The sequence below is a fragment of the Xiphophorus maculatus genome, chromosome 21 (genome assembly GCF_002775205.1).
Source record: "Xiphophorus maculatus strain JP 163 A chromosome 21, X_maculatus-5.0-male, whole genome shotgun sequence".
In the NCBI taxonomy this organism is placed as follows: Eukaryota; Metazoa; Chordata; class Actinopteri; order Cyprinodontiformes; family Poeciliidae; genus Xiphophorus; species Xiphophorus maculatus.
The window spans coordinates 1,761,672-1,785,998 of record NC_036463.1 but is presented as its reverse complement, the minus strand read 5'-3'; the positions used below and the strand labels follow the sequence as shown (position 1 = coordinate 1,785,998).

The window sequence follows — 24,327 nt, the reverse complement described above, 5'->3', positions numbered from 1 at the left end:
GCAGAGCGTCTTGTTTACATAATATCATGCAGAATTTGAGATAGCCATCCATTCAAGGCTTACACAGGGGGAGCCAGTTCAGATAACAATTATTTTGGGTCAGACTGGCTACATTAATTTTCCATCTGCCTTAAAGTTTCACTGATGTATCTCAGTGGTGACTCTCAAACAGCCAAATTTGTAGTTAGTCCAGCCGAGCCAAGCTTGTAACCTCACCAAGGTGCGTTCCTTCCTGCCAGCGAGTTTCAGGTACCACAGCTGGTCTGAGACTCAGCAAGAATTGCTTCCAGTTTGCAATTCTGCTGACAGTGTCCGAGTCTGAGTTTGTAACCTGGCAGCTTATCAATGGTCCCAATAGTTGCCGACATGACACTTCTCGATATGCTAGCTAACTATAAAATCCAAAGAGCAGAAATCCAATTATATAGCCATCTCCAACATCCTTGGATGACAATATGGACAGATGGTCTTGCACTTCCCCCAGGAATCCTTAATGTATCCAACAGCATGTGTCACGTTGGGGCAAGAGGGCTCTCCTTTGCCCACTCTTCTTGTCGAGAAAATTAGATCAATTGCATTGAGAGATCAGCTGTCCAGATCCATAATTTGCAATTTTAAAGGTATGCAAAGAGAGGCTCCAAAAGAAAGACAGCACAGAACACAGAGCCAAAACAGGGCAGACGGGGGAGGTAGAGAGTACAGAAAAAAGTGTCTCCAAGAGCACGTTGCTTACATATACAGTAGTGTAAGTAACGTGATAACATGGAATTGTTCAAGCAGTACACCTATCTTCACAGTGTTTTCTTATACTGTGAAATTCCTTCAGGCTATATTTCTGTTCTTGTAGGTCCCAGAGTGTCCAGGCTCATTCTGCCGGCGCTCTCTGCCCCGTAGCCTTTCCATTGAGCGCCTGTCTGAGTTGAACCAGCTGCTGGAAGGTGAAGGAGGACGAGGAGGACATGCAGTAACAAGAAGGATCTCTCCATCCTACTTAGATAGTGAAGAGGGGGATTCTAACTTTGAAGGAGGGCCCAGGATGTGTAGCAGGACCCATAGACCTCCGGGCGAGAATGAGTGCGAGTTCTGTGACACGTCCTGTTACAGCACCTCCTGCTACAGCACCTCCTGCTACAGCACCTCCTGCTACAGCAACTCAGGTTACGAGGAGCAGGGCCGCTTTTGCAGCCACAACCGCCTGTCATCAGTGGACAGCAACCGGCTCTCCGGCAGCACCGTCTTCTCCTCCCAGGATGAAGAGGAAGATGAGGAGAGCGCCTTTGAGTCTGTTCCCAACCCGGTCCAGAATAACTCTCAGGATCCAGGTGGGGACGGGGGAGAGAGGAGGACTGGAAGATGGAACGAGGCTAGAAGAAGGGAGCAGGGAGAGCCAGCAGAGGCCGGACCCGGTGATAAGAACTGCATCGGTGAGACTAAACATGAGCTTCCTGTCACCTTTCTCTGCTTTATTCAGAGCCCAGAGTGCAGCATCACTCTCTGGAAATGATACCGCTAAACATCTCCATGACAATGACTTTCAGCTTTTTAGTTCATCCTGTGAAAGATCATTAGCATTAGATTAAGTAATACAATATCAGCCTTTAATAAAAATTTTACCACCATAGCTTTTAAAGTTTTTCATATCTTGCAATCTGCATATTTCCCTCATGCAGATCATAGAAAATTATATACAGTAAGTTGAAAATATTCAAACTGTGCTTACTCTGAGATTGCTTGCAGAAAATGACATTTGTGTGTTTGCAAAATGGAAAAAGAATCTGCAAATAAAAAGCAAACCAGGACATAAAAACCCAATTTAGAATAAATTAATAAATGAAATGAATTGTGAGTTAATAAAATAATAATTTTTAAATAAATAAACAATATGAAAAGCTTTGATAAAGAATAAATAAGAAAAAAAGGAAACTGATAAAACAATAAGATTGGAAATAAAATGAAAAATTTAATAATGGTGATAATGTTAAATAAATTTTGCTGAAAGCAAAACAGTTTAATTTATATGATTAGACAGCCCGACTGTATAATCGAATAAGTTGGGAAAGGTTTTCTGATGCAATATTTGACACATTGCTTTATCAACCCATTTATTTATTTATTTTATATTGTTATTGCTAACTATGTCAGGAGCCATCCCCCATGGTAGATGATATCGTGTTAAAATTATTTAACTTTTCCATTGTCTAATTCATTATAAAACACAATAAAAGAAATCTGTTTTGCATTTGCACATTTTGTGTTTATATTGTATTTTGTTTCAACTGATGAACGATCTTGGTCAGTTGACTTATGTTACAGGTGAATGTATGGACTGCTGGGCTGTATTGAATTGCCCTTAGAAGTTGATGAAGCTGTCTGAATCTGAATTAGAATTAAACAGAGGGGGCAAGTGAGAGATTTTATAGTGGCTGTTTCCCTGCAGATTGTAGTGAACAGCAGCAGCAAAAGAAAAATTGTATCAAACCAAAATATCATATTAACTTTCTGTTCTCTAGAAAAAAATATTTTTGTAGTGTGGTTTACGGTTTTACACTGTAGATCAGGAAAATCTGTAAATTTGTAACTTTTGTTGACTTTGGCTGCTGGCAATATTAAAGGCATTTTTCTATGGATTTTGCCATTTTTAAGATTTTTACAATAAATTTCTCTGTTTTCTACATTCCATAACTGTAAAAATAATTTCAAATTTATGTTTCTTGAGTTATGGTAATTCATTGAATCTTCCGTGGTAATATAATTTTTTACAGTCTGTAATTGTTGGTATTTTACACTTTTAAGCGTACATTTTATTTATTTATTTATTTTACTATGTAGTTTTCAAGCGTATCCTCTGCAGAAAGTTGAAATATTAACAAAACTGGAGAGTAGTAGGAGAATGTTGCAGAGTGAGGAAGGGTAGAGTGGTCATTATATGACCACATTATACTCTACACATTTTCCTGCTGCTTGTAGCAGCAGGAACATGTGCCTGCTGCCTGTGTGTTTATGCCCCTCCATTTCCTCTGTGTTTCACTCTTTATTCTACTCATCATACATTCTCCTACAACATTGCAGTTGAAATATTAACAAAACTGGAGAGTAGTAGGAGAATGTTGCAGAGTGAGGAAAAGTAGAGTGGTCATTATATCCTCCAGCAGCCTAAGTCAATGCAAAGATAGTTCAGGATGGCTAAGCCAGTCTAACTATTAGCATTATCAAAAGGCTGCCTCACATTCTAAGTCTGGGAACTGGTTCCACTGGAGAGGAGCCTGATAAAGGATCTGTTCACATTCCACTTTTGTAACTTCTTCATTAGTAAACCTGCAGTCTGAGAGTAAAGGATTCTGTTAGTAACACTAACTGTTCAGTTTTTTCGTGTGGGTTAAAAGTGGGGCTGTTAACCTCACTGTACCTCTAAGTTTGTGGTTTAAGAGCTCTTGTTCTGCAGGAAAACTACTGTGTTTCTGCTTGTGGTCATGCATCTTCTCATCATTATTGGAAGGCTTCTTGAGTGCTATAATCATCAGATTGTATGAATTACATTTCCATCAGCTTGCTTAATTGTCCCATTTTCCCCCAGTCTGAGTACTCTCATTCCCGTAGGGTTAGGGTTAACCTAACCCCTAACCCTACCCCAGATCACATATTCTGCTAGAAATAATATTATAGGGGCGCTTGGGAAAGCTAATAGTTTCAGTGGCTATTTTGTCACCATATTCAGTGATAATGGAGGAAGGAGTTTCTTGAGTTAAGATCTTCATGACTTCCAAAATACAGACCCAATCCAAATGCATCTCAGAGGTATTTTGAAGGGCAGTTTGTTACAGCTTTGGATCATTTCACAGTTTCAATACATATTTTCTTCAGGTGTTTGAGAGCAGAATTGAAGATGCAGACCAAAAACGCAGATCAAAAATGGATACATTTACATAATTGTAATAAACCTGTCCCACCTTTCATTAACAACATTGAACAAGAAAATATATAATATTTTAAATAACTAATTTATAAATAGTAATCCCCAACCATGTGTCTCTCTGATGTTCTGTAGGCTCAGATCTCTCCCCTCCTGTTGGCCATCTTCCAGTACTGCGACCCAGCCATGACCCAAAACATTTTCCTGCTGCCACTGACCCAGCCTTACCTCCAAGTAAGAACCCAGAGCTCCCATTCTTACTCTGGAGTCTTATCCTAAATTCCCAGTATGCTGGAAAATGTGCCTGCTGCCTGTGTGTTTATGCCCCTCCATTTCCTCTGTGTTTTACTCTTTATCCTTCTCATCATACATTCTCCTACAACATTGCAAACAGCTTCATTCTGCTCACTGCTTGGAAAAGTTACTTGTCTAATTAAGGAGTTTGCAAATGTCTGGATCCTGAATTAAATGTGACCAAAAAAGCAAAACTGTAATGCAAAAGGGCATTTGTCACTCAAATTCGTCTCAGTGGTGAGGTGACTTTGTGTACAGAATAACTCAGCTTATTGCTGTAAACATGTAGATTTATGTTATGGCCAAAGACTTAAATTTAGGTCCAGTCTTTGTAAGAAATTTTCTCCGGTGTTTGTTTCAGTGGGGCAAGCCTTTCTCCTGCCAACCATTTGAATCAAGTTTCTACCAGACAAATAGACTATTTAAACCTTTATTTAAACAGAAGCTGGAACTTTAAAGGGAGAAAGACCAGAAACCAAATTGTTTTTGAATTTACAATGATATCTTATAGAATTAATGGAAATAAATAAATCTTTGAAAACTCAAACTTAAGCTTGAGATTTTAGCTGCATTTGGCAGGATGTCAGATTGAATTAACATTGTTCCTCAAAAGTTCAAATAAATGCAACCGTTAACATAATCTGTTTTACTTGAAGCCAAGTTAGGAATAAGTTCTAAATGTTACAAAGCTCTCAATCCAGAGTAGTCAAGTAATGATATTGAACCAAAGCTTTTTTGGTTGGTTGTCTTCAAAGTTTGTGATGTTTAGGAACATCAGTATTCCAGTCCAGCTTAGTAGAAGGGGTTCCAGAACCAACAACTGGATTTAAATTACTTTCTCTGCCTTCTCTGTTCCCTCAGACTGGGAAGCTCGTGTTGACAGCCATGGCAGGGTCTTCTATGTCGATCATGTCAACAGGACCACAACTTGGCAGAGACCAAGCCATGGTGCCAAGTGCAACCATGGCATCCCTCGCTCGGGTTCTACACAGCAAATGGAGCAACTCAACCGGAGGTACACTGGGCAAAATTCATGCTCTGTTCTGCTTAAATGATATGCGTGTTAACATATAAGATGACATCCTAAACTGTAAGTAAGAAAAAATGGTTTTTAGGCCTGAGAGAAATTTTCACAAACTTTGCTGCTTCATTGTGAGTTTTTTTTGTATGATATTTTTAAAGCATTCCTTGAAAAAAAACTTGAAGTACATTTCTTGTGTTTTTATTATTATAATATTGTGTTTTTTCTTAAAAACACAATATTAGTTTGGCACCATTCCCATACGGTCTTAGCTGAGGTGCCCAAGATGTCATGTTCACCTATTTAGGGAAATAATAGATTCAAACCAGGAAGAGCAGACAGAGGGTTTAGAATATGGCTGAATAAAGGCTTAAATAAAATATGGGACTTTTATAGTGAAGGAGTTTTGATGTCCTTTGAACAACTGGTAAATAAATACAGTCTGCCCCAAAAGCATTTTTTAACTATCTACAGATTAGAAACTCTGTTACTGCCTCATAGAAATCTACTGCCGAACCTCCGCTTTCTACCATAGAGGACATAGCCGTTCACCATAATCAGAGTACAGGCCTACTTTACCGATTTTGTAAGATTTTACTTTTAGCCTCAAAAGAAAATAGTATCTCATATTTACAAGCATGGAAAACTGATCTACAAACGGAAATCTCTGAGGATAAATGGAATAACTTATGTCTATTGGCACAAACTCAAACTGTTAACACAAGGTTTAAACTATTACCTTGTGTGTTTTTTGGGGGGTGGTGGGAGGGATTGTACTGAATGTTTCTTAATTCTCATCTTTTTTTGTATGTCTGTATAGTATAAAATTCTAATAAAAATATTTGAAAAGAAAAAGAAAAGTGGCCTCATTTTCACCCTTCTTCACAACAGGTCAGTGTTGTGCCAGAATTATCTGTGAACAAAAAGTAAAGTTTTTTTGTCTATTATTTTCAACTTGTCCCACCTGAAACTTTACATGATTGGATTTTTCTCTTGCTATATTATTTTCATATCATTGTTCATCCCAAAAAAATCTCAATCATTTTTTGAAAAAAATGGTTTAATCAATGTAGTGATCGTTTATACAGAAACATTGTATACTTAAGAAGCAAACCCTTAGTCAGGAGACGGCTCTGCCACCTGCTGTATTCTCTTCATAAGCCTGAAGCTTTTTTCACAGCAGTTTGTTGCTGTGAGATTTGCTGTATGTGAGAGGCTGTAAAATTCAGCTTGATTTAAAGCTGAACTCACAATATACTCAAGGGGGATCTGTCACAGGAATCAGCTAAAATATGTTACACCATTGAATTTGATAAGAAAATAAATATCCAACCACTCAATATGAAATTTGTTGATTTTTAGCAACAATGATTTATTTAAAAAAAATCACAATACTAAGAGATAATAATAGTTCTTCTGATAAATAGATCAGTAACCAAAAATCCCTCAAAAAATAATTATAGGTTAGATTTAAATCACTCAGTTTATATAAGCAAAAAAACCTAAATAATTAAATGTCCAAAAATTCCCATTCTTTTTTGAGGAGAATAATGTCCTCAAAGGAGTTCCATATCCTCAAAAAACAAAACAAAGTCCTGGAAGTATTTCTCCGTTTTAATCCAAAGTCCCAATCCAAAATGAAAAATCCAAAACGTCAACCCTTCCCCCCCCAAAAAAAAAACAGTTGAAAAAGAGTGGTACCACCAAAAATGCCCAAAAAGAAATGTAAAGTCCTGATCTCACCTGGAGCATCTTTCTTCCCACTCAGTGGCGTCCTCTTGCACCGGGCGGCGTTTCATGGGTGCAAGCTCCAATCCAGTTTCTAAATGCACGATCTGCGGCGCTGGGGCGAACTTTGATTGCTGTTTTATGTCTTTTCTTTGATTTTTTACTTGTTTTAAACATTCAAGTGAAATCTTCCGCTGCACAGATCTGACGGTGTGCGTCTTCCTCTTCGGTTGCACCAACGCACATGCCCCCTTTTTATTTACTAATTTCAACCACACCTAAAACCAGCATGATGCTGCCCAAAATCAGTTTTAAACAGTGGAAATACAGTAATTATATAATTTTAACAATGAAACAACAACAACTGTTCTACAAAACAGTTTGATACATTTACTCTTTAATGTATTTATTCAGAAAAAACAAACAAACATGATGGTTATGTTACAAGGCTACCATTTTTTTTCTGAAGTGCTAACTCCACTTATCTTCTGGTGTTTCTTATTTTAGGTGAACTGCCCAAAATGTCTTCCCTGACCCCCCTTTCCCACCTGCTTTTTGGTCTTGTAATTCACCACTTCTTCATATGCAGTGCACATTTCATTCTGTCTGCTTCTGACATGAAGCTATGATTTTCTTATAGATACCAGAACATCCAGAGGACCATGGCCACAGAGGAGGATAGTGGGAGTCGGAGTTCAGATGGTGAATTGGAGCCTGTTCAGACAGGTACCTCTTTCACAAACCTGTTTCACCAGCAATTTAACTGCTGATGAAACCCTTTGAAATTTAAAGTTTGAATCGCCAAAGCTAACTCATTCAGAATTAACTAACCCTGATAGACATTAAAATCCCTTGGCCTATTGGAAGTTGAAACCAAAGCAACATTTAGTGCTTTTACTAGCTTAAGTAGTTTAATGTTTGCTATTGAGTTCAGAAGTAAAGTGTCACTAAAGGAAAGTTGTGTTGAAGAATTATAGCAACTGTCAGTTTTGGCTTCTAAATCAGCAGACCGTTTGGGGTTAGGATTATTTTGATTTGCTTATTGCTTACCAGAAACATGTACCAAACACAGTGCAGCCATCATTCTTGATCATTACTAAAGAATAATAGTTCTCTTTTTGTTTGCAGCCCCTTCCTCCCCGGTCAATCATCAGAAGATCACATATCTCCTTCAGTCACCGGCTGTCAAGTTCATCTCACACCCTGAATTTTTCACTGTGTTGCACAGCAACTATGTGAGTGCTTCTTACAAGAACACACACGCACACAGCTATTTGTGGAAATGAAATGAACACCATCTTTGAACTCATCAACAGAGATGTTCAGCCATAACTCACAACATCATGTTTGGAGAAAACTTAAAACAAAAGCTAAAGCACCTTAGGAATAGCTAAAGCTGAACTTAGTAGTTAAAAATATTCCATCAGTAACTTCACACTTTTTTGTCGTTGGATTAGTTTTCTTTAAGTCTTGAGGTAATTTTGCTCCACAAGCAGAAGATAATCATTAAGACCAGATCAGTATAGGTTTATAACAGTGATGTACCTGGCTATTTGAAACATTCAGTGGAATAAAGTTTGATATCTGTGTTTTGGTTATCCTCTGTTTAGAACTCTTTAAGTAGACGTTTATATTCATGCTCTTTTTTGAAGTCTGTTTACGCAGCAAGTCTGTTTCCTCTCCTCATGTTTTTTTAAATAAATCTTAATGAGTAAGTGGCAAGTATGCAAGAAACAAATGAGTTATGCAGTTACATGAACAAACAATTAATATTGTTTGTTCATGAAGTAGGGTTGTTAATAAACCAAAAATTCACATGAATTGTTTTGAAAGCCTCACTTTCTCCAGCCATGATTTAGTGCAGCAAATTATATTAATTTTGTACCCAGAATGCTTTGCTGTGGTGCATATAGAGCTTTCGCATTATCTTCTGCCAAATCCCACGTTAGTATTGACCCTATACAATGATTTCACTTAATCCCGCAAGGCACCAGGTCTTCTTAAGTGAGAAACGGAGGGACTGAGATCATTTTCCCTAGTTGTTTTTGTTAATACTGTCATGGCTTCTACTTGTTCAAGTGGAGCTAATTTGTCTGTGGAAGCAACACACCTAGTTGGGGTCATTGATGGTGGTTTTCACTAAAGTTGGAAATAGCAAGCTTATGAAAAGTGTTCACTACATATATGGAATTACACTGAGGGCTACCAATCTTTATGATTGAAGACTGCCATCTATTACCGCAGTATCTTTCCTCATTAAAATGACAAATTTGGTTTTCATCATTGTCTGTTTGTGTAGCTAACCGCACAGCACACTATGACAATTTTTACAGTGAAATCAACTAAATAAAAGAGATATTAGGCTACCAACTGTCTGTTTTAGACAAGCCTCATATGAGCGCATGTTGGATGTTTTTATGTCTGTCATGGCAGAGTGGGCCGTGTTCCAAAGAGCACGACGTCACGTGCAAAAAGGTCAGTAGTGTGTTAGCAGATCTAATGTTTATGACCAGTGCAGTAGGTGGTCAATAGGTGAGGGGCAGGATCACGTGGTGTTATTAGTGATTGTAGATCACCTCTTGCGGACCTAGTGACTTTAGTGAGTGGGTGATGGGGGAGGTTTTACTTTTTGCTGACCGCCTTATGCTAATATGGTTTTTTGTCCTTGATCACTGTTTAAACCTGCGGATCCAGTTTTAATACTCTTTTGGACACTGTTCTTGGATATTGATAATATGACAGAATAAAACCATCTTAATTGCATCCTGGAATGGCGTTTTTTGATCAGCTGGCGCGTCAACAAGGATTCCCCTATTCAGCTGCTCAGCGACTTTGTTTGACAGTCACTAATAGTAGGGTTACAATAACTAACTAATAACTAGTTATCAGTGACCACCATTGGTTTTTTGTATATCTACATCTGATTTTACAAAGCAAAAAATTATCCAACACAAGTAGTGATCACACAACTAATTATAGAATAGGAAACATATAACTTTCCTTACAGTCACTTTCTTAGTACTTCTTACTGGTTTCCTCCACAGGCAGCTTACCGTATGTTCACCAGCAGCAGCTGTGTGAAGCACATGATCCTGAAGGTGCGTCGTGATGCCAGAAACTTTGAGCGCTATCAGCATAATAGGGACCTGGTGGTCTTCCTTAACAAGTTTGCAGACACACAGCTGGAGCTGCCAAGAGGCTGGGAAATCAAGACTGACCCACAAGGAAAGGTAGACTACCCCCTCTCAGATTTCAGATTTTTGCCTTACTGTTACACTTTAATGTTTGGGATCATCAAGTACGTTTCAACATTCAACAAACATAGCCCAAATGTGAAGCACTGTTTTGTATTGATTTCATTTATTAAGGGAAAAAGCTTTCCTTACATGATAGAAAACAGTAATTGCCTCCTTTGTTAAATTATTAATGGACTACAAAAAGTATGTTTGATGGGTTGTACAGTGGTGCAGATGGACTGTTGCCTTGCAGCAAGAAGGTTTGAGTCCCAGCCTGAGTCTTTCTGCATAGCTTTTGTATGTTCTGTGTACACCGGCTTCCTCCCACAGGGTTAGGGTTAACCTTCACCCATCATCTAGGAACAGTTTCACTTGTAAGATTTCTGCCTTTTATTTCTCTAGTCTTTCTTTGTGGATCACAACAGTCGAGCCACAACCTTCATTGACCCTCGGATCCCACTGCAGAATGGTCGACTGCCAGGCCACCTGGCCCACAAACAGCACCTGCAGAGACTCCGTAGTTACAGCGCTGGAGAGGTACACAGCCAACACACGTCTATCTGTTTGTGTATCTCAGCACCTTCCCTAGGAGAAACAGAGTTATCCAAAAAGGAACTGTAGCTCCTCCTCTGTCTGCATTAACCAATGAAAAGTGCAAGATATAAGTTTAGTTCACTAAATTAGGTTTACACAAGCAGCCAATCTGTAATGGTCACCTGGAGACAGACTCCACATGCCTTGCTGCTCTCATGTCCTTCAGATGGTTCAGCAAAAAGATGTCTTGACCCAGTCATGTGGTGACAGACCACATGACCCCATATTGAGGTTACATGACTGCATCATAGGGTCATCAAAGACCCCATGATCATTTCTTGAGAACTTTGATAATACTAGAGCGTTTGAAGCAGGAAGGAATCTCTCCCAGCTGGGTGTAGTATATTGGAGGAGCAGCTTATCTATAGGTAAGGAGGAGGATCAAGTTAGAACAGTTCATTAGGAAGTCCATCTCTGTGCTAGCGTCACACTATATAACCAACACTCAAACGATCTCGATAAGTCTATATGACTCTGCTGTTCTTTTCACATCTGTGTTTGCACATTTTTTTTAGTAACACTGTATTTGATGGGTTGTGAATAAGACCGTAATGACACCGTCATAAACATGACATAACACCTGACATAACATGAGCATGAGTAAGTCTTCATGAATATTTATGACTGTTGTCATAAAGTGTCATTCAGTAAATCATGACACTTTTAATACAAAGTTGACATTATTCATTACTGATTAAATTTTAAAAGTTATGTAGCTTTATGTTATTAAAGCTAAAGTTTAATCAGTAATACTTTTATAACAAATTTATGTCAGATCATAATTTCTTGGTTAATGTCAAGTTGTCATAAAGACATTTTGTCATAGTGAGAGGTTACCAGGACTTGAAGGCAAGCAACAACTACGGACACCAAGCGCAGTTTAACAGATTTATTGAATAATGAGTGCAAATGGGGAGAGAATAGAGAGGCGTTGATCTGCAGCAGCAGGGAGGAACCGGGCCAGAGGAGGAACTGAGGAAAGGTGAGTGGTTAAAGAGGGAAGCAAATGAAGGGAATGATGGTGTAACCTGGTGATGGCTTACTGGCTGAGGGTTAGGATGAGCGGAGGTGGGTACATGGGTTTTCCAGCAGTCTGTGCAGTGTGGGATTTCCAGGTGGAGGAGTTCCAGCATGAGACTGAGGGTGGACAGGCAGCAGCGTAACCAGGAGCGGAGCAGCGAGGATCAGGTAATTAGGTAGTCTGAGCACTAGGGGGTGATCAGAGCTAGTTCTCTGAGGAGGGAATAGATGAGAGAGGAATCAGAACAAGTTAAACACAGTAACAGCAGCACAGAGAGCCAGAGTGTACCACTATAGAAGCAAAATCATCTGGCGTCTGCCTCAGGGAAGCTGCTCCTATTTAAGGCCTTCGCTGATTGGTCTTGATGAGCACTAGCTGGATCCCGTCAGCCTGCCACCCTGTAAATGTAGAGAAACCACTCCCCTGCAGAACCCAACACATTTTGAATAATGTCAACTTTGTATTAAAAGTGTCATGATTTACCGAATGACACTTTATGACAACAGTCATAAATATTCATGAAGACTTACTCATGTTCATGACAGGTGTTATGTCATGTTTATGATGGTGTCATTACGGTTTTATTCACAACCCGTCAAATAAAGTGTTACCCTTTTCTCACTTCTTGTAAACACCCAGTTTTTTTGTTTGTTTTTTTAATTTGTAGGCTGTGTTTTGAATTTACAGAAAGTTGAATTGGATGTAGCTAGAACTAAGATGTGTTCAATTTCCAAAACAATTTTTGGTCCAACAAGTATAAGACAAATGAGACTATGAGGCTCCTGAAGTGACTCTCCAACTGCTACCGATCAGTGAACACCAATCAGTGAACAGTGTCTCCTGTCTTGGTTTGTACTCAGGCCTCTGAAGTGTCCAGGAGTCGAGGGGCGTCTCTGATGGGTCGGCCCGGTAACAGCCTGGTAGCAGCCATACGCAGTCACCGTCAAACTGACCCAAAGCAGCTGACTGCTCTCTGTAAGGGCTGAAATAGCATCTTGTCCTTGACATGGAACCACAGAATACAATACAGTGGGGCAAAAAGTATTTAGCCAGTTTTAGCCAGCCACTGATTGTGCAAGCTGACAACAAGGTCAAACAGCTGCCATTGACACAGGTAATGAGTGGAGAAGAAAAGAGGTATGTAAGAGGTAGAAGTCTTGCTTATTTGTGGATGACCAAATGCTTATTTTCCACAATAATTTACAAATAAATTCCTTAAAAACCCTACAGTGTGATTTCCTGAATTTTTGTCTCTCATAGTTGAAGTGTACCTATGATGAAAATTATAGACCTCTCTCAAATTTCTAAATAGGAGAACTTGTACAATCAGTGGCTGACTCAATCCGTTTCCCCCACTGTACAGTACTGTATCATATTTTGTAGAAATTCCTCTGGATTAGCTTTTTCCCACCCTTAAATGTTTCAGATTATCAGATGTCAGTAGATAAGTTCATTGTTTTGAAATTATAATTTTATGTATTTAAAGACATAATTCTTTGCAAATAGAATCATTCCAACTTGTTAGTTTATACATTGAATGTGAACAACCATATTTGCCTCAATTTCACTCCTGTCCTGATTACTGACTGTGTATTATCAAGAAATCTCTTAAAATAACCTATTTGACTGCATAGAGTGGATTAAAGAATCTAAACAACAACCCTCACCCTCAATCTCACATTTACCCAAAACATATACAGTGAACCCTCGTTTTTCGCGGGGGTTGCATTCCGAAAAGAACCCGTGATAGGCGAAATCTGTGAAGTAGTTATCTTTATTTTTTTACAATTATTATACAGCATAATTAAATACTCTACATTGAAACCAAAGAACAAAACCTGTTTTCAGGCCTAAGCATTTTTTTTAACAAATAGAATGCTTTCTTACAAATAACTACAGTAAAATAATAATTTTAATCATCAATACGAAGTACAGTAGGGCAAATTGTGACTTGCGCATTTCACTGTGCCTCTGACACTGCGACCTGACTCCGCTCTCTAGTGGCTTTTTCTTCTGATGCAGGTGGTGCAGGTGTGTTTTTTAGAGAGAAGAACATAGTTATTGGTAGTTGTTGTTGCTCTTTTTTCTTCTGGGAAAAAATATTTGCCAAAATTTGCCAAGCTGTATATTTAAGTACCATAACGTTATTGGCACACAGGTAGAGAAGAAGTGCTGAGACTGTTTAGCCAGTCAGGACACACAACACAATGCACTGTGGAAAAAAAACTGCACAAAAAAACACCGCGAAGCAGTGAAAGGTGAACCGCGTTATAGCGAGGGTTCACTGTATTGATGACCTCCAAAACCTTTATAAAAAATTTTCTGTAGACTGATGGGACAAAACTGGAACGTTTTGAAAGTTGTAAATTTGTGTATTCATTTACATCTGGCATATAAATGAATGAATAAATAAATAATAATGACAAGGACAACTGTCATGAAGTGCGGTAGAGAGGTGGTGAGGCAGACGCTGAGAACCCAGGTTGGAGTGAATGATGGTTGTTTAATGATGAAATAAATTACAAAAGCATAATAATCCAAAGTCCAGGCAGCATAGAATGAATGGAAGGCTAAGGCTCAAAACTGGTAGCAACAGGTACAGTAGACATCTGACAAAAGACTTGACTGCAAGACAGCTTGACACAACAGATTTGACAAGGACTCAACAAGGAACACAGGTGGGTTTAAATAGACAGGGAGACAATCAGGGGAAACAAGAGATAGGTGCAATTAGGTTTGAAAACAGAGGAAATATGAAATCAGGGAGTAAACATTTTTAACTGCAATGTATACCAGTTAGCAGTTTGTAATTTCTGTGTGTATCTGTTATAGCTTACAATGACAAGATAGTGGCATTCCTACGACAGCCAAACATATTTGACATGCTGCAGGAGCGCCAGCCCAGTCTAAGCAGAAACCACGCATTAAGGTAAGCATAGACAAAAAGGGAACTACATCTGTAAAGTATGACCAGAAAAATGTGAGTTGTTTCTGTAGTATAAAATCCAAGTATTTTACATTTCTTTAAATTTGGTTGCTAGAAGTGAAGAAAAAGTCTTTTAGCTCCAACATCATCTTTTTACACAGATTTTAGCTACAATATGTGCAGTTGGGCAAATCCCTTAACGCATAGATTTGATGTTCTGTTGATGTTAAGATCACCCTGTCCTAAAATCCCATGTTGTTATTATGTTAATAGCGCCAATGAAGGCTGCATGGTAACTGAACGTTATCAAAGTCTTTTGTAGTTAAGCAGAAGAAGTATCCCAAATATATGTTAGTTAATATCTATTTCATAAGTGAAATTGAACTACTTTATTGTATAAATAATGTTTTTTTATCATTATGTCTTTTTGATGTAGAGAAAAGGTGCACTACATCCGGACAGAAGGTACTCAGGGTGTGGAGAAGCTGTCATGTGATGCAGACCTTGTAATCCTGCTAAGGTAAAACTTCATGAAGGTCACATTTGCAGAGCTGGTACAAGTCATCATCTGTTCACAGAATTGAACCAGAATGTTCATCCAGTTCTGCATTAGAGTTTTTAAAACTGCCCTCATTTCTAAATGAGCTTGTCATATTGGTCTTGCTCAGCCATGTTTTTATCACCTTTTGTGAACTGCTGCACATTAAGGTTAGGACAGGAGGAGGTTAAAGTGCTCTCACAGAATCAGGAGCTCAAACTTTTCCCAAAGTAATTTGCTCTTCAGAAGTGTTTCTCTGGAACTAGAGGTCAAACACAACTTGACTCCCAAGTTAGATCTTAGAATTTCTATGTTTTTGACATAGAAACACTAAGAAAGCTTAGATCTAAGAAATCTAAGCTTTCTTAGATTCTAAGAAAGCTTAGAATCTGCACTTTATAAATTCATAAATAACTCAAAACACCCGCAGGCAGACTTGCCTGGAACTAATGAAGTTCCAGGTTTTATTAAGGTCAATCAATTTCAGAGCAAAACCTGCATCAGACATGATGTGATAATAAATTTTTAAAACCTTTTATTAACTAGACCCATATCCACACAACATTATGTTCCGACTTTTTGTAATAATGTATCTTCTTCTGCTTCTGTCTTTGCAGTTTATATGAAGAGGAAATCATGTCTTACATTCCACCTCATGCCGTCCACCCTGGGTTCAGTTTCTCCCCTCGCTGTTCACCCGCTTCCTCCCCACAGAGCTCTCCTGGTTGGTTTTTTTAACTGTTCATGTATCATTCTGACATCAGGGCTTTCTTAATGCACTCTGGCACATCTACTGGAGGCCACAACGCACGTGTGGGGGTGTGCACGCATGTGTATATACTGAAGGGAGATTCTAAAAAAGGAAGTTGGGTCACAGCATCAAACTTTAGTCTATAATTGCTCTTCTTTCTCTGCTGTTCTATTGTCTTTGGGAAAAACATAAAGTGGAAAAGCTGTCAACACACACCAGGGCAAGATGAATATAGGTTTTGATGTCAAACTACTGAGCCAATTGTCAGGGAAAAAGTTTTCATGCTAAACTGACTCTTTGAACCCAATGTTGAAGTTTTTTTCCCCCTTTTCTTGAAAAGGAAAACCGAAATGAGTTTTACTGATCGATTTTGGGTGGACAGTCCTGACTCAGCAACAGGTCTACTGCACAATATTGAATAATTGTTTCTTTCAGAGGCACAGAGAAGACAGAATGAAAACGCATCATGCCAGTTTAGATTTGGGGACAAAAATGTTTGAAGTTCCTGGATGGATTAACAAATGTATGCAAAATGGGCAATTCCAGTATATGAACACTTGAGTTTTGATAAATTAAATACCTGGAAATAGTTGGGATTCAACCACCAAACATACATTTATTTATATTTTGGTGACTTTGCCCGCATAGTTTTCAACACAGATCTACAGAAGACAGCAAAGATATTTTTCTGTCTGATTTTAAAGTGACAGCCTGACAACATAAGATTACTGACTCCGAGGGAAGAGGCAAACAAATCCTGAAATATTTGCACTGCCACCTCATGGACTTAACTTTACAAATACTGTAGGTTCAAACCTATTGTTTAATTACTGCATGGGTGATTATCTTTAGTCCCTACTGCCTTGTATTTACCCTGATGCTATGAGTAGTCTCATTTTATTTCTAAAACACTCATGTTGGAATTAAGAGTATTTGTCAGGATCCTGAGGTTTGTCAGCTTTTCTCCACTAGAGGGAGCCTGAGACCTTCTGAGGGCGTGAGTCAGCGTCTGCACACCTGTCCTCCATCTACTCATTTGGAGGCATATAAATGGAGGAGGATGCTGACACTTCTCTGCCAGAGTGTTAGCCTGTAACGCTACCCTGGTCTGGAGCTATCAGGTCATCAGTCGCCCTCGAGACGGAACCCTCACTGCCTTGAGCCTTACCAACCTTACCAACCTCCACTGTTTCCGGCCGATGAGAAGGAAATTTCGGTCACTTCAATCCAGCATCACATCCGCCGCTGCCGCTCAATCTGGAAAAACACAGTAGCAGCTCTGAATCGTTCATCTGATCTAAACCAGCGATTTGCGGATCGAAGAAGACGCCCAGCCCCCACCTACTCGCCGGGACAGCAGGTTTGGCTGTCCACCAGAGACATTCCATTGAAGTCCATGTCTCGAAAACTGTCTCCTCATTTCATTGGCCCATATAAGATTGAGTCGGTTGTCAGTCCTTCTGCTGTACGTTTACGTCTGCCTCCCTCTCTCCGGATTCATCCCACATTCCACGTCTCCCAGCTTAAGCCCGTCCTGACCAGTCCACTGTGCCCTCCTTCCGACCCCCCTACTCCCCCCCGTGAGATAGATGGGCACCCAGCCTACACTGTTCGCCGGGTCGTGGACTCCCGTCGTCGGGGCCGGGGCTGGCAGTACCTGGTCGACTGGGAGGGCTACGGCCCGGAGGACCGGATGTGGGTTCCGGGTTCTTTTCTTTTGGATCCTTCCTTGATTTCGGACTATCGTTCGTCTCTGCCCTCCTGTTCGTTTGGACCACCGGGTGGCGGTCGTTGAAGGAGGGGTACTGTCGGGATCCTTAGGTTTGTCAGATTTTCTCCACTAGAGGGAGCCTGAGACCTTCTGAGGGCGTGAGTCGGCGTCTGCACACCTGTCCTCCATCTACTCATTTGGAGGCATATAAATGGAGGAGGATGCTGACACTTCTCTGCCAGAGTGTTAGCCTGTAACGCTACCCTGGTCTGGAGCTATTAGGTCATCAGTCGCCCTCGAGACGGAACCCTCACCGCCTTGAGCCTTACCTGTCCGTCCTCTGCCGCCGCCTCTGATTTCGACCCTCAACCCGCTGACCAGCCTCTAGACCCTCAAGGTCCTCTCCCGGTCCAATACTTCCCCCCGAACAGGTATATCCTCAACCTCCACCAAACGACAAATTTCCTGGGTCCTGACTAATCATCTCTGTCCTCCCCTAGTTGCCCTGAGATCTGCCAGGCGAACCGGGATCCTAATTCCTTTTGTTTGAAATCACTGTAAATAAATCACACTATTGTATTTCCTGTCTCTGGAGTGTTTCTGCATGTGGGTTAGGAAACTCAACACCAACATGACAGAACACTCTGGCCAACAACCTAGCCCCGCAGAGTCACTCCGAAGGGCTTTGGAGCAGCAGCATGTTCTCATTCAAAACCATGATGCCGCCTTACAAGAGCTGAGTAAACGCCAAGCCGAGACGAACCGCACTCTGCAAGAGATCGCCGGTTTTTTACAAAGATCCAGTTCTCAGGCATCCGCTGCTGCTGCAGCTCCTGCTGCCGATCCGGCTCCCGCCTCGGATCCAAATCCACCTTCCAGGTCAGAGAATACAGTCCACTCCACAGTTTCTGATTTCCGCCCATCCCTGCCTGAGAGATTCTCAGGTGAAGCAAGTAAGTTCAAAGGTTTTTTGTTTCAATGCTCCATAATTTTCAATCACTCTCCTCAGAGCTTCTCTCAGGATGGTAGAAAAATTTCTTTTATCCTATCACATCTGTCTGGTAAAGCATTGGAGTGGGCAGAAGCCAAATACTCTTCCACAGTGGATTATGGTTGTACTTTTGATGAGTTCATAAAGGAGTTTAAGCAAGCATTCATCCAAGATACAGATAAGACCGCAGATTCCCGTGGTTTGTTAGAAATCAAGCAAGGTAACCGGACGGTGGCTGATTTCGCTATTGAGTTCCGGATTAAAGCGGCTGCTTCAGGCTGGGGGCAAACGGCGCTTAAGAGCGCCTATTTTCACTCTCTAAACGAATCTATAAAAGACGAGTTGGCAACATTAGATGAACCGAACACTTTGGAAGATCTGATACGACTGACTATCCGTTTAGATAACCGGCTGCGGGCCAGATCCAATGCAAAATCCAAGAGCCGCATTTTCCCGGTCACAATGCTACCTGAAAGATCTAATGATGCCATTTCCTCATCCACAGTTGTCACTGAAGCCGAGCCAATGCAGATCGGTCACACCCGACTCACGCCAGAAGAAAGGCAAAGGAGGTTCAAAGAAAACCTCTGCTTATACTGTGGTGAACCCGGACATTTTGTGTCCACCTGTCCCACTAAATTAAAAGCAGGGGTCCGCCAGAGGAAATGAGGAGACTGGCGGACCATCTTCAAACAGAAAATTCTCCTCGTCTCCTGTTACCAGCAACTTTGTTTAATAAAAATCAGTCTCTCACTCTGTCAGCCATGATTGACTCAGGTTGTGAGAGAAATCTAATTGACTCCGATTTGGTCAAACAATTAGATATCGAAACTACTCTGTTGACTAACCCCCTGAGAGTTACAGCATTGGATGGTAAACAACTACCTCACATAACTCACCAGACCAGACCCCTAGACCTTTTAATTTCTGGGAATCATAGGGAAACGATATCATTTTTTGTTTTTCCTGCTGCTAGCTCCCCTGTAGTTCTGGGTTTTGATTGGCTTCAACTCCACAATCCCCATATCAACTGGTCTAAGAAAAATGTGGAGTCCTGGTCCATTTCCTGTCATTGCCCCTGCCTCTGCTCAGCCGCCCCTCCGAGTCAGTCACCGGCAAACCGTCAGGAGGTTGACCCACCCGACCTCTCTGCCATTCCACCTGATTATCATGATTTGGCTCCAGTGTTCAGTAAATCTAGTGCTCTTTCTCTCCCTCCGCACCGCCCTTATGACTGTGCCATCGATCTCCTCCCTGGAGCGCCACTGCCTAACAGTCGGCTTTATAATATCTCCAAACCGGAGAGGGAGATCATGTAGAATTATATCAACGAGTCTCTTGCGACAGGAATCATCCGACCATCATCTTCTCCACTCGGATCGGGTTTTTTCTTTGTAAGTAAAAAAGACGACTCTCTGCGGCCCTGTATTGATTACCGGGGGCTAAATCAAATAACAATCAAGAACAAATACCCGTTGCCTCTATTAGCTTCGGCTTTCGAACCGGTTCAGGATGCCACAGTTTTCACCAAGTTAGACTTAAGAAACGCTTACCACCTCCTCAGAATCCGTGAAGGAGACGAGTGGAAAACAGCTTTCAAAACACCCCTGGGACATTTTGAGTATCTAGTCATGCCTTTCGGTCTGTCTAATGCACCCGCTTGTTTCCAGGCGCTAGTTAATGACGTTTTGAGGGATTTTTTAAATGTGTTTGTGTTCGTCTACCTTGACGACATCTTGATCTATTCCAGGACCATCTCTGAACATCGGAGACATGTTCGCTTAGTCCTTCAGAGACTTTTGGAAAATAAACTGTTCGTCAAAGGTGAGAAATGCGAGTTTCATCGCTCATCTGTTACCTTTCTGGGATTCGTGCTCGAGGGCGGGCAGGTGAGACCATCAGAGGACAAAATCCAGGCGGTTCTGGACTGGCCCACTCCAGAAAACAGGAAACAACTCCAAAGGTTTCTGGGGTTTGCCAATTTCTATTGAAGGTTCATCAGAAATTACAGTCAAACAGCCCTTCCTCTGACAGCGTTAACTTCTATTAAGAAGGCGTTTCACTGGTCACCTGAGGCTGAAGCGGCATTCAAGAAACTCAAAACTCTGTTTTCTAGCGCACCCATCCTCATTCAACCTGACCCCTCCAAACAGTTCATCCTGGAGGTGGATGCACCCGACTCAGGGGTGGGAGCCGTACTTTCTCAAAGTTCTGAATCTGACCAGAAAACTCATCCTTGTGCGTTTTTCTCCCGCAGACTCACCCCAGCTGAACGGAACTACGACATTGGTGATAGAGAGCTCCTCGCCATTAAATTGGCTTTGGAGGAATGGCGGCATTGGCTGGAGGGCGCCGAGCATCCCATTTTGGTATGGACAGATCACAAAAACCTCTCCTACATTCAATCCGCCAAAAGATCAAATCCCCGTCAGTCCCGCTGGTCGTTATTCTTCTCCCGATTCAATCTGACCATTTCATACCGCCCGGGGTCGAAGAACATAAAACCAGATGCTCTGTCCCGTCTTCACGCCTCTGATGAACCTGAGACACCAGCTGCCATCTTACCTGCTAGTTGTACTGTAGCCACAGTCTCCTGAGAGGCTTCAGATCTAATTAAACAAGCTCAGACCTCTGAACCAGACCCTGGCACAGGCCTGCCTAATAGGACATATGTTCCTTCTGCAGTGATTAATTCATTGGATGCATACTACGAAGTTTTCAGCTCATCCTGGGGTCAGTAGAACTGTGGCCCTGATTTCCCGTCGGTTCTGGTGGCCATCACTTCATAAAGACATAAAAGAGTTTGTCCTAGCCTGTCCTGTTTGTGCCCGGAATAAATCATCTCATCAGCCTCCCTCAGGTCTGCTTCATCCATTGCCTATTCCCAAACGCCCATGGTCACACATCGCTATAGATTTTGTGACGGGGTTACCTGCATCCAAGGGCATGACCACCATACTCACTGTCATTGATCGATTTTCAAAAGCCTGTCATCTCATTCCACTTAGGAAACTTCCCACAGCCCTTCAGACCGCTCAGCTTCTGGTGAAGCACGTTTTCAAACTGCACGGTATCCCACAGGAGATACTTTCTGACAGAGGTCCACAGTTCACCGCCCAGGTATGGAAACATTTTTGTGCTGCCCTAGAAGCGAAGGTTTGTCTAACTTCTGGCTACCACCCCCAGTCAAACGGTCAAACTGAGCGAATGAATCAAGAGCTGGAGTCCACGCTCAGATGCATCACTTCCACCAACCCCTCTGACTGGAGTCAGTTTCTGCATTGGGTGGAGTATGCACATAATGCTCACGTTTCATCTGCTACTGGTCTGTCCCCTTTTGAAGTCTCGCTAGGATACCAACCTCCACTGTTTCCGGCCAATGAGAAGGAAATTTCGGTCACTTCGATCCAGCATCACATCCGCCGCTGCCGCTCAATCTGGAAAAACACAGTAGCAGCTCTGAATCGTTCATCTGATCTAAACCGGCGATTTGCGGATCGAAGAAGACGCCCAGCCCCCACCTACTCGCCGGGACAGCAGGTTTGGCTGTCCACCAGAGACATTCCATTGAAGTCCATGTCTCGAAAACTGTCTCCTCATTTCATTGGCCCATATAAGATTGAGTCGGTTGTCAGTCCTTCTGCTGTACGTTTACGTCTGCCTCCCTCTCTCCGGATTCATCCCACATTCCACGTCTCCCAGGTTAAGCCCGTCCTGACCAGTCCACTGTGCCCTCCTTCCGACTCCCCTACTCCCCCCCGTGAGATAGATGGGCACCCAGCCTACACTGTTCGCCGGGTCGTGGACTCCCGTCGTCGGGGCCGGGGCTGGCAGTACCTGGTCGACTGGGAGGGCTACGGCCCGGAGGACCGGATTTGGGTTCCGGGTTCTTTTCTTTTGGATCCTTCCTTGATTTCGGACTATCGTTCGTCTCTGCCCTCCTGTTCGTTTGGACCGCCGGGTGGCGGTCGTTGAAGGAGGGGTACTGTCGGGATCCTGAGGTTTGTCAGATTTTCTCCACTAGAGGGAGCCTGAGGGCGTGAGTCGGCGTCTGCACACCTGTCCTCCATCTACTCATTTGGAGGCATATAAATGGAGGAGGATGCTGACACTTCTCTGCCAGAGTGTTAGCCTGTAACGCTACCCTGGTCTGGAGCTATCAGGTCATCAGTCGCCCTCGAGACGGAACCCTCACCGCCTTGAGCCTTACCTGTCCGTCCTCTGCCGCCACCTCTGATTTCGACCCTCAACCCACTGACCAGCCTCTAGACCCTCAAGGTCCTCTCCCGGTCCAATACTTCCCCCCGAACAGGTATATCCTCAACCTCCACCAAACGACAAATTTCCTGGGTCCTGACTAATCATCTCTGTCCTCCCCTAGTTGCCCTGAGATCTGCCAGACAAACCGGGATCCTAATTCCTTTTGTTTGAATTCACTGTAAATAAATCACACTATTGTATTTCCTGTCTCTGGAGTGTTTCTGCATGTGGGTTAGGAAACTCGACACCAACATGACAGTATTTCCTCATTGAAAATGCAAAAATGAACTCAAAAGATTAGGACTGAACAAATGTGGATCATTAGCAAACCACTAATCAGTAGACTAACAAGACGTAAAAGCTTCATATGGGACCTGAAAGACAAATGACTGAAAATACAGATTTACAATGCTGACTGGTAGACAGCCTGTGCATCCAAGATATCTTAAAATGTTGTCTTTCATTGGAGTTGTGTTCTCCTAGTAAAACTGGTTAGGCCCGATTCTGGTAGAACATGGTCTATCTTAGCGGCTTGTGGAGGCTGTTTCCCATCCCTGTGCCAGTAAAGGGATGAATGTGCTTGTTGTTGTGCTTGTTGTTGCCTGGGATCTACCTCCCAGGCAGATCCTTCTGCCCCACTCAGCTTCTACTTTTAGAAGCTCTGGGAACCAGCAGTAAACCTGCAGTATGAGAGCAAAAAGCTGTTAGGAACATATTGACCAATTAGGCCTGTGGCAAACGGTAAATCAATTAATCATACGATAAATTAAAACTATCGACGTCATTTTAATTATAGGCATTATCGTCTCTTCCGGCCGTTTTCTCTTTCTGTTGATGACACGGAATGAAAAATGGCTCAACTCCGGTGCTCTCCACTGACTCCCCCTTCCTCATTTTACTTAGTGTAAAGCCTAGCGCCATGACACGATCTTACAGCTGGGCCCATTTTCAAAACCTGACAGATCACACATTATCCGACAGAAATCCTAGGTATATCGGTTCGATCGGTTCGTTCCTGCCGTGTGGTTTCCAACAATGGGCACAAAATAATGACTAAATGTTCAGTGAACTAATTTTAAAACCAGGCATTAATCAATGCTTTACTACAATCTACCTGCAATGCATGTGGCTAGTGTCAGAGTAAAATCCTGACTGAATGAAAATCATTATGACCTATTTCAGTGTTGTATAGTAACGAAGTAAAAATACTTCACTACTTTACTTAAGTATATTTTGGAGTAGTTCATACTTTCCTCGAGTATGAAAATTTTTGATGACTTTCACTTTTACTTCACTATATTTCCGAACTTTTCAATGTGTGGTTTAGTTACTCCTTACAAAAAAGC

General features: G+C 41.7%; 1 protein-coding gene across 4 annotated transcripts in view; it reads left to right on the top strand.

Moving 5' to 3' along the window:
* hecw1 (HECT, C2 and WW domain containing E3 ubiquitin protein ligase 1) overlaps positions 1 to 24,327 on the top strand; it is an 81,336-nt gene that overhangs the window by 45,412 nt on the left and 11,597 nt on the right. For 3 of the 4 annotated variants that reach the window (XM_023326414.1, XM_023326415.1, XM_023326418.1), the window contains 11 exons: positions 848 to 1,424; positions 4,046 to 4,144; positions 5,066 to 5,219; positions 7,594 to 7,679; positions 8,082 to 8,188; positions 9,998 to 10,183; positions 10,592 to 10,726; positions 12,665 to 12,779; positions 14,637 to 14,733; positions 15,167 to 15,250; positions 15,886 to 15,992. In XM_023326414.1, coding sequence (XP_023182182.1) covers positions 848 to 1,424; positions 4,046 to 4,144; positions 5,066 to 5,219; positions 7,594 to 7,679; positions 8,082 to 8,188; positions 9,998 to 10,183; positions 10,592 to 10,726; positions 12,665 to 12,779; positions 14,637 to 14,733; positions 15,167 to 15,250; positions 15,886 to 15,992 — 1,747 coding nt within the window. The remainder of the gene's footprint in view (positions 1 to 847; positions 1,425 to 4,045; positions 4,145 to 5,065; positions 5,220 to 7,593; positions 7,680 to 8,081; positions 8,189 to 9,997; positions 10,184 to 10,591; positions 10,727 to 12,664; positions 12,780 to 14,636; positions 14,734 to 15,166; positions 15,251 to 15,885; positions 15,993 to 24,327) is intronic. The other variant, XM_023326417.1, reaches the window with a different exon arrangement.